Raw genomic sequence first — 9,636 nt, 5'->3', positions numbered from 1 at the left:
TATCTGCTCTGGCATTCAGCAACTCTAGTTTAAACCACCACCTCCACCCTGCAGTACTAGCAAATCTTCCCTCCATTTTGGTGAACACTGTCTCTTCTGTAAAGATCCCACCTTCCCTAGAAGAGAGTCCAATGATCCAAAAATCTGAAGCCGTCCTTCCCACACCAACTCCTTAGCCACGTGTTAAGCTGTATAATCTTCCTAGTTCTGGCCTCACAAACATGGGTAACAATCCTGAGATCACAATCCTGGAGGTCTTGTCATTTAACTTAGCACCTAACTCCGTGATCTCAATTTGCAGTACCTTGCCCCTCTTCCTACCTGTCACTGGTACCTATATGCCCCACGACCTCTGGCTTCTCACCCTCCCACTTAAGAACGGCTTGATTATTTTCAGCTTTTTTTCTGCTTTTATCCCAAGTAAAAATGTTATATGAAGTCAAAACTCTAGCATGCCTGTTTGTACAGATGATTCTTGTTTGATTCTTAAAGAATCTCTAATATTGTGTAACTTGTCACTTCATTTCAAATCAAACGCAATCATATTTTAAGATTTAGCTTTGATAAAGCTCAATAGATTTATTACATGAGTGAAGAAAAAAACCTGATCATAAATAAGAATAGCTCTTCATGATATAAACTTTGCAGGAATGAAATAAAATATTGCACTTCAATGGCATCTCTGCATTTGTTATCAGGTGTCAATTGAACCGCTCCCCTTTTTCCGACTAAGGGGAAAGGTGGACTTGCTCTGAGGTTGCGTCATCTTGCTGGCCAGATGGACGAAAGGCTCAATCAGAGTCTTGCGCTCTGCCACGGACACCTCCCAGAGTTTAACCTTCTCCAGCTTTGCCCATTGCTGTACGGCATCATAATCCACACGTCGCTCTTCCTGAAGGTCACACTTGTTTCCCAGAATAACAATGGTCACCTACCAGAAGAGCAAATAACTCATTTCAAATGCAACACCTAAAGCTTTCAAAACACCTCTGTATACAGAATTATATTTTTAAAGACCAAGTGAAATACAAAATGTGCTCCAATAGTTATTGCCTTAACTCATTTACTAGTGCTTTATTATTGCCTTAATTTATTATACAATTTATTATTGCCTCAACTCATATATTGCACACTGCCCAGTGTTGAACTGACACACAACAATCACACGTACTAACTCTGATCTGTACCCAATTATCCAATCTCTAAAATTAATGGTGTCATCATTAGTTAAGATGCCAGCAGGCAACTTGTCCCTGCAATAGTCAGGGTGACTGTTTTCAGAATAAAGAAAAGTCAGAGGAAGGGAATCAGCTTGGACTGGTCTTGGGATCTAATGTGTTAAAATGGAGAGAAATTTATTAAGATTCTTGCCCTTGATCATTAACCACCAATCTCCCTTTGCAAATTTGTACGTGTGAACATTGACAAGGACATGCATGCCCTTCCACTTACTCGTGTTTTTCTCACTCAGTCCTGCAGGGATACTAAGATTAAAAATTAATGTGTACTGTAAATGAAACATACAGCAAAATGCGTTGTTTGTGGCAAATCAAACCAGCAAGGAATGTGCTGGGCAGCCCGCAAGTGACGTCACACTTCCAGCACCAACATAACATGACCTCAACTCACAACCCTAACCCAAATGTCTTCGGCATATCAGAGGTGTGACGAAAAACCAAGTTATCAGAAGATTGATGCTGATGAGAGAGATAAGGGAGACAAATGGAGAAACGTTCAAAATGTTAATGAGAGAGGAGAGAGATAATGAAAAGAGACACCAGTCAGAGTACTGACAGACCGGTTGCTTTGAACCTGAACTGTTTGAAGTTTGATGGACAGGCGATACCCCAGCAGGGGGATAAAAAGAACAGGTTCACTAAGGCACGACACACACCACGAGATCACGAGATCACGAGATAACGAGACCCTGGAAGAGCGGTGTGCCCCCACAAGTTGGTGGGAGTTTGGAGGTCTGGTTCGCGGGAACCGACCATAGACACACAGGGTGAAAAGGGTACGATCGGTGGGAACCTGGTGTGTGTGTCCACCCTTGCCTGGGTGCCAGGTTCACCGCAGAAGAACGGTTGTATCCGGAACGGAGGGGTCACAGTCAGTGACCACAGAAGACATAAAAGGGGTCCGCCCGAAACCACCTGTGAACATCAAAGGTCTGCTGAATCAAATTTGCATTCTCTCTCTCCCTCTCCAACGACACAACAGCGATTACTGCGAACTGTACTAAGCTGAACTGAACTCTGCGTCACTTGAGACTGATCATTTTACCCCTAGACTGCGATAGAGCTTGATTGATTCCTATTACCCTAGTTCTATGTACATGTGTGTTTTATCATTGCTAACCTGTTGCATTTATATCCGTACGATTAGAGTACTGTGTTACTTATTTCTTTAATAAAACTTTATTAGCTTCCAGTAACCCAGACTCCAACTAGTGGTCCATTTCTGCTGGTTTGGCAACCCAGTTACAGGGTAGGTAACAGAGGAAACCAGAGGACCCGGAAGAAACCCATCCAATCACAGGGAGAACAGAGAAACTTCTTACAGATAACAGTGGGAATTGAATCCGGATCTTACAGCTGGAGCTGTAAATAGTGTTAAACTAACCACTTCAGTACTATGTAGCCTCTGTACTGTGCCACTTATCAAGCATAATGCAAATGCTTGCATTTATCAGTCTTAAAGAGTTTAGAAGCGAAAAGAGTGGAGACAGTTTGTTGCAATTATAGAGAATCCTGGTGAGACTACAGCTTGAGTATATGCTGTATTCCAGTCTATATAATCTTTCCATATTTGATATACAGAGCATTTGAAGCAAGTTTCCAGTAGGTTTAGACAGCACATGATTGTCAAGAAACTGCTATGCTCATTAACCCTGCTCTAGATGTACCTTTATTCTTTGACAATAAAGTAATTTTGATGCATGACTCTCTCTTGGGAATTTTCAATGGTCTAGATGGTGTTCAGAACAGATTGTAAAGGTGTGGTTCCATCCAATATTTACTATTCTTGCAACAATCCAATAGGTGGAATGGCTATTCTTCCAATATTAAGGTGTCCCTGATGCTGGCAAAAATCATATTCTTTCTTGTTGTAAACTAAAATTTTATCAATTTAGCATTTTAAATTCAAAAATACATTGAAGCTTACAGGCAATATCAAGAATTAACTGAAAACAATACACAAGCATTATGAGTTCGACACAAATAAAACACTGAAACGTTTTGGTGCATGATCACAGAACAGAGTTCATTCCAGTACCTCTTTCTTATCGCGAGATCTGTCAATTTCCTTTTTCAGAGCTTCGACCCGCTTGAAGGATTCACGGCTGTCTATGCTGTATACCAGCACAAACCCATCAGCAAAGGAATAGTAGTGCTTGGGCAGCTCAGTGCCTTCTCTCAGGCCTTTGGTGTCGTAAAAACGGACTTGTTCCCGGACACCGCGGTCTGTCTCTATAGAACCAATATAAATATCTTCCAAGGTTTCATTTGTCTCAGAACCTTTTGGGAGAGGGGAAATAACATTTTGTTGAATGTCTTGATAATATTAGAGCCAACCAAAGAAATAGCCTTATCCAGTAAGGCTGACAACCACACTTCTGTTGTACAGAACAATTAATGTAACTATCCTCCATTCACTGCATTTCCTAGAGAAATTATCCTGCTCTACTGGAGGATGCTGTAGCTGCTATTGCATCTGCTCCTTAAACAGGCTGAATAAACTTACTTGCTATATACTGACTACTTTATACAGATTTAGATAACGCAATGTGAATCATAAATACTCTGAAATCTCTTAGGGGACTGATACAGTAAAATGTACAGAACCTGTTCCCTTTACTTGGATAGGAAGTTGAACTGGAGTGTACAAGGCTGAGAAGTGACCCCAAAAAGATTTACATAATCATGAAGGGCAAAGTCAAGTCTTTCTCCGAGGCAGGCGAATCTAAAACTTAGGTTTTAGAGGGCATGGGTTTAAGGCGAAAGGGGAGAATCTTAAAGGAGATCAGAGGGCCAAGTTCTTCTGCACAGAGGTTGATAGTTAATAGAATGAGCTGCCAAAGGACATGGTAGAGGCTGGTACAAATCAGAGCACCTGCACAGGTACTAGGATAGGTAAGGAGTAAATGCACGTAAGCCTAATCCAGACAAATCAGATTAATGTAAATCGACATCATGGTCAGTATGGATGAAGTCAGCAAAGGACGCTTTCCTGTGCTGTAAAGCTGACTCTATTTTTAAAAAAATGGAATAAAGTCTTTCAGGTTGAGATCATAAGTAGTTGCAACTAAGTTAATGAAACATTCATCACTTAGAGATTAGGAAATGTTTTAAAGCCCTCCCAACCATTGAGCAAGTCTACATGGAGAGCTGTCGCAGGAAAGCAGCATCCATCATCAGGAACCCCACCACCTAGGCCATGCTCTCTGCTGCCATCAGGAAGAAGGTACAAGAGCCGCAAGACTCACACTACCAGGATCAAGTACAGTCACTACCCCTCAACCATCAGGGTCTTGAACCTAAGGGGATAATTTCACCCACCCTATCATTGAACTGTTCCCACAACCAATGGACTCACTTTCAAAGACTCTTCATCTCATGTTCTCAATATTTATTATCGTTGTTTCCTCTTTTGTGTGGGCACGTGGCCAAGTGGTTGAGGCATTGAACTAGCTACCTGAAGGTCGTGAGTTCGAGCCCCAGCCGAGGGAATGTGTTGTGTCCTTGAGCAAGGCACTTAATCACACATTGCTCTGTGACGACACTGGTGCCAAGCTGTATGGGTCCTAATGCCCTTCCCTTGGACGACACTGGTGTCGTGGAGAGGGGAGACTTGCAGCATGGGCAACTGCTGGTCTTCCATACAACCTTGCCCAGGCCTGCGCCCTGGAGAGTGAAGACTTTCCAGGTGCAGATCCATGGTCTCACAAGATTAACGGATGCCTTTTCTTCCCCCTCTTTTTGTATTTGCAGTTTGTTGTTTGCTGCACTCTGGCTGAACACCCTAGTTGGGTGGTCTTTCATTGGTTTTGTTAGTATTCTATAGATTTGTTGAGTATGCCCACAAGAAATAAATCTCGGGTTGTATCGGGTGACATATATGTACTTTGATAATAAAATTTACTTTGAGTTTTAAAACTACCTCAGAATATCAGGCGCATTGTCACTGAAAGATTAAGACTAGAATTAATACTCTACACTTGTTGAAATTAGGGGATACGGAGTAGGATGGGAAAGTACATTCATTGAGCTAGGTACTCAGACACAAGCTTACTGAATAACTGTGTGAGCCCAAGGGGCTCTCTGGTCAATTTCCACTTCTATGTGAGATGTATAATGCATATTACTGAAACCAATGTTCGTAATGCATGTTCTAAAATCACATACCAGATTTTAGTATATCTACCACAATCTATAACATAGTGCCAGAATGTGGTCACGATTGTAATGCAAACTAATTGTTACAGAGTAAGGTCCCATAAACAATAATTAGGTTAACAAATAGATAATCTGTTGGTTGAAACACTTGGATTACTCCATACTTTTCCTTGTACCTTTTATAATGCATTTTTGTGGCACTGAAATAGTAGCCTTAGATTTTGGGCTGTTACTCTCTGATGTGAAATATCAACAGGAATGAAAATTAATCTATTAAATGCTTAAGATGCACACATCAATATGCACAAGCTTAAAGAAAACTAGTAACTAAGATGATTCTTCAAAACTCAGATCCTAATATATGGATTTCCTGCTGAGTATTTCCATTTTTTTTTTTAAAAGTTAAAGTGTTGTCATCCACAGCCAGTAAACTCAGAGAACACTGGAAACACTCAGAAGTCAGATAGTGTTTATGTTTAGAGTTAAAGACACTTCATCAGATTAAAGGTCATCCACCACAACATTAATTTTGCTTCACTCTTCACAAATGATGCCTAGCCTACTGCTTTTATTTCAGATTTGCAGCATCAGTAGTTTATTTTAATTTTGCAATGACTGCTGCTTGATCTGAGTAGCTTAGAGGGCACTTAGGACTCAACAACAGAACCAACTGTGCCATTGAGGCAATGATTAGAGGCAGAGCTCAATGGTTAAATTTCAATCTTATTTTTCATGTCTCACACACAAAGTAATAAAAATTAATCTTATTACTGAACTTGTTACATTGTGCCTTGGAGACCCAAATGTTGTTCCTAAAGCAATCTAGTAACTTTTTTTTTTGTTTAAAAGCAAATTTATATAAAACAGTTCCCCAATTCCTGAAGCAAAAAAAAAACAAACTGCTTGAGGAACTCAGTGGGTCAGACAGCATCTGTGCAGAGAAATGGATAATCAATGTTTTGGGTCAAGATCCTTCATTTGGACTGGCCACTTCCCTCTACAGAAGCTGTCTGACACAATTATCAAGTCCAACAGTTTCCTGCTCTAGATTCCAGCATCTGTAGTCTTTTGTGTCCCTATTTCCTGAAGAAACCTTTCCCCTCCACCAAAAACCCCTGTCCTGGCTATCGTCCACACCCATTGCCCATCCTCCACCATTCGCCTCACTCCTCAAGTTGATAACCACACAACTAAAACTTCTCACCTCACAGCTGGGAATGTAAGGGTGTAAATGCAGCTGATCTTCCTAAAAATCTTTTGCCTTTACACTTACCAACAGCATGGTTTCCATACAGTAGCTGTTCCAAAATGGCAGTTTTTCCGACAGATGCCAACCCACACACCACCACCTTACAACTCTTCCCCATGTCACTCTCCTGGAACTGCCAAGAGTGGCACAGAGATCTGGGCACTAAAGAGACAAGGGGGAAAAACTGTAAGCAATTCAGCACAGAAAACCAACGCACAGAAATAGATTTCAAGTACCTAGTTCATTCATAGACTCCCCTCTTGCAAGCAGTTACCAGAACTTGCATCAGCATTACTACTTAAATAGCAAATTCTTAACATTATGATCTAGAAGACATTTCTTGGAAAGGTAGATGTATATTCAATACTGATTTTTTTTTAAATTAGAGGATACATCCTTCAAATAAGTAAAAAAAAACTATTTAGTAAAGAACAAAGAACAGGACACAAGGATAGTGGGTAGTACTTTTGAAGACCTGACAAAGGCACAATGGGCTGAATGGACTCCTTATGTTTGGGGTAATTCGACATGACTAAGAGGCAAGTAGAAAGAAAACTACTAATGTTGGAAATGTTCAGTTAAACAGGACATGCATAAACAGGCAAAATCCAGCTGGGTATTTTAAATGATTTTTCAGACTCAGCATGACAAGTGGTTATCTGAATCGTGTCAGTTAGTTGATTGGATTTACTAAATGGCATGGTCCAGATCTCTACTGTTTATCAGCAGACCAGAGAGTCTCACCTCCAGGCAGTTTAACAGAAAGAGTCAAACTTCTATCTGCAGTATTGGAAAATGAGCAAGTCTGAAGACTAACAATTAAATACAGTGAGTTACCTGAGGGTGGGTGGGAAATAGTGGAAATGATAGGGAAAGCTGTTGTTTGTCTGTCTCAATGGAAAAGACACATCCCTCCCTGTTAGATTATCAAGGTTCCTTTGGTTAAAAACAAACTGCATTAACCTCAACAGGTGCAGATGCTCACCAGCAATCACATGATCCTAAACACATGATTACAATGGACCAATCATATTCCATTAAACAAAAGCTTATTATCGTTTATGTAATGTTTCATAAATTTACTTTTATATCAGCTTTCTTTTTTTAAAACTATTTTTGGATCAAGCTTCATTTTGCTCAGCTACATCTTGTTTTCTCCTCACATACAAGCCCAGGCCACAAATGAGGTTTACCCAACTTCTCTGTGTCAAGAGACATAATTCAATCATAATCGTAGTTCAATACTTAGATAAGGAACTAGAGCTGGTAATATGAATGAATTGAAATATCAACTGAAGGGAATGGGCATGTTTTACAAAAAATACAGAATAAAAAATAATGAATGACATGTGACAATATGCACAGAACTTCCATAAAACAGAGTGAATTGGCAAACTTTATAAACGGTGCAAACACTGAAAAGAGAACTAAAGCTTCTCAGTCACCTTGCATGAAAATTACATGAGGACACATAAATAATATTTTGTTCTCGTGAGAGGAACACACTATAAAGTTCACACATGGGTCACTTCAGTGAAAATAATTGGTTAAGAATTGCTATATCAGAACTCCTTTGACAAATACGGAAATCATTAGGATGTGTAAATCTATATATAATATTTACTCTTTAAAATGCAGTTGTATGCAATGGAACCCGTCCTTCTCTTTCAATTGGTAATCTGATTCAAAGAACAGGCCAGGAGTCAGACTGAGGTTCTGAAAGGCCAGCACAATAGAGCTGCGCTTACCCCCTTCTCAGGAAGGGTGATTTTCTCTGACATTTTCTTTGTACTAAGACAAATTAAGTGGACTTTGACAGAATAGTTATACATAGGTGTATTAACCGCATAATATATTCATTCAATATCCTGCAATAAAGCAGTGTGATCATGGTTGGGGAGTGGGGGGAGGTGAAAGAGTGTGAACACCTTGACAAACTGTTACAAAGATGAAATCCAGAAGTTTGAAATCACCACAGAAAACGTTGCAGTATGAAATGCAGCCACCTAGAACATTGTGATGTAAATTCAACACATAACTGAGTGAATATTTTATTTTAAAAAGCTTTTCAAATTCCAACTACACCCTTCTCTGTTTACAAGCCAGGTAAATGGAAATGAAGGCCACTTTACCTAAGTAACAGCAAGCAAGTATATGATACAATCTTCACATAAATAGAAAATGGACCATCCAGAAACTACACAATCCTAGTGGAAAAAATTAACAGCCATTTATCATGCATGAAAACTCAAACCATCAACAAATCTACACAAGAGTAACTCGATAAGAAATGCAGAATCTCTACAACATAAAAACAAAACCCCGCACTATTTAAGCACAGAGTTGAAAACGTTAATGAGTTTAACATGGAACGTTGTACGATAATAATATCAATATTAACAGACTGATATGAATCAACACAATTAGCATTAAGGCAACAACTCTGTTAAATTGAGACCACTTATTTCATTTAATTTTTTTTCCGGAAAACATTTGCTTTATTTTTTTAAAGGGACGGACACCGTTTTAATGTTACCTCAATTAATCGCTGTCTTGATGACAGATTTGTTAGTGAAAGAGCAAATCTTCCCCCCAGCGCCGGACTGACCCGCGATCTCTTCCTGCACCAGGCCGGACAAGCGTTACCTCATCCCCGTCTCTCGGCTCACCACTGCGCCCCCCACAGGCCCGGAGGAGATCTCAGTCCTCCATCGCTCAACCTGCAGAAAGCAAGAGCTTCTCACGTCGGTGACTGTGTCAACAAAATCTTCTCAATTGAATTTGCCCATTATTCGATCTCCCCAGATGCATTTGGCACACAACTAAAGCAATGCAGATTTTAAAGCGAGATTTACTAGGAAAAATAACCAACATGCGTTCGGGGCATTGAGTACAAGAGTAAGGATTCAGAATTAGGTTGATTATCACTGACTTATGTCGTGAAATTCGTTGTTGTATAGCAGCAGCATGGTGGGAAACATAAAAATTACT

The 9,636-nt window shown here is 39.9% G+C and overlaps 1 protein-coding gene across 2 annotated transcripts; it reads right to left on the bottom strand.

Annotated features, from left to right (window-relative positions):
• Positions 1-548: 548 nt before the first annotated feature.
• nkiras2 (NFKB inhibitor interacting Ras-like 2) lies at positions 549-9,301 on the bottom strand. Of its 2 annotated transcripts, XM_063036936.1 has the most exons (5): positions 9,182-9,301; positions 8,778-8,852; positions 6,670-6,807; positions 3,277-3,518; positions 550-931 (listed from the first exon to the last, which is right to left on the bottom strand). In XM_063036936.1, the coding sequence occupies exons 3-5, from the start codon at positions 6,761-6,763 to the stop codon at positions 695-697; spliced, it is 573 nt and encodes a 190-aa protein (XP_062893006.1). In that variant the 5' UTR covers positions 6,764-6,807; positions 8,778-8,852; positions 9,182-9,301; the 3' UTR covers positions 550-694. The 2 variants fall into 2 exon arrangements, with proteins under 2 accessions (XP_062893007.1, XP_062893006.1); XM_063036937.1 differs by lacking the exon at positions 8,778-8,852 and having other exon boundaries at positions 549-931.
• Between the last annotated feature and the right edge of the window lie 335 nt (positions 9,302-9,636).

Source organism: Mobula hypostoma, chromosome X1 (genome assembly GCF_963921235.1).
Source record: "Mobula hypostoma chromosome X1, sMobHyp1.1, whole genome shotgun sequence".
NCBI lineage: Eukaryota > Metazoa > Chordata > Chondrichthyes > Myliobatiformes > Myliobatidae > Mobula > Mobula hypostoma.
The sequence above is the reverse complement of the archived record's forward strand: the minus strand, read 5'-3'. Positions and strand labels throughout refer to the sequence as shown.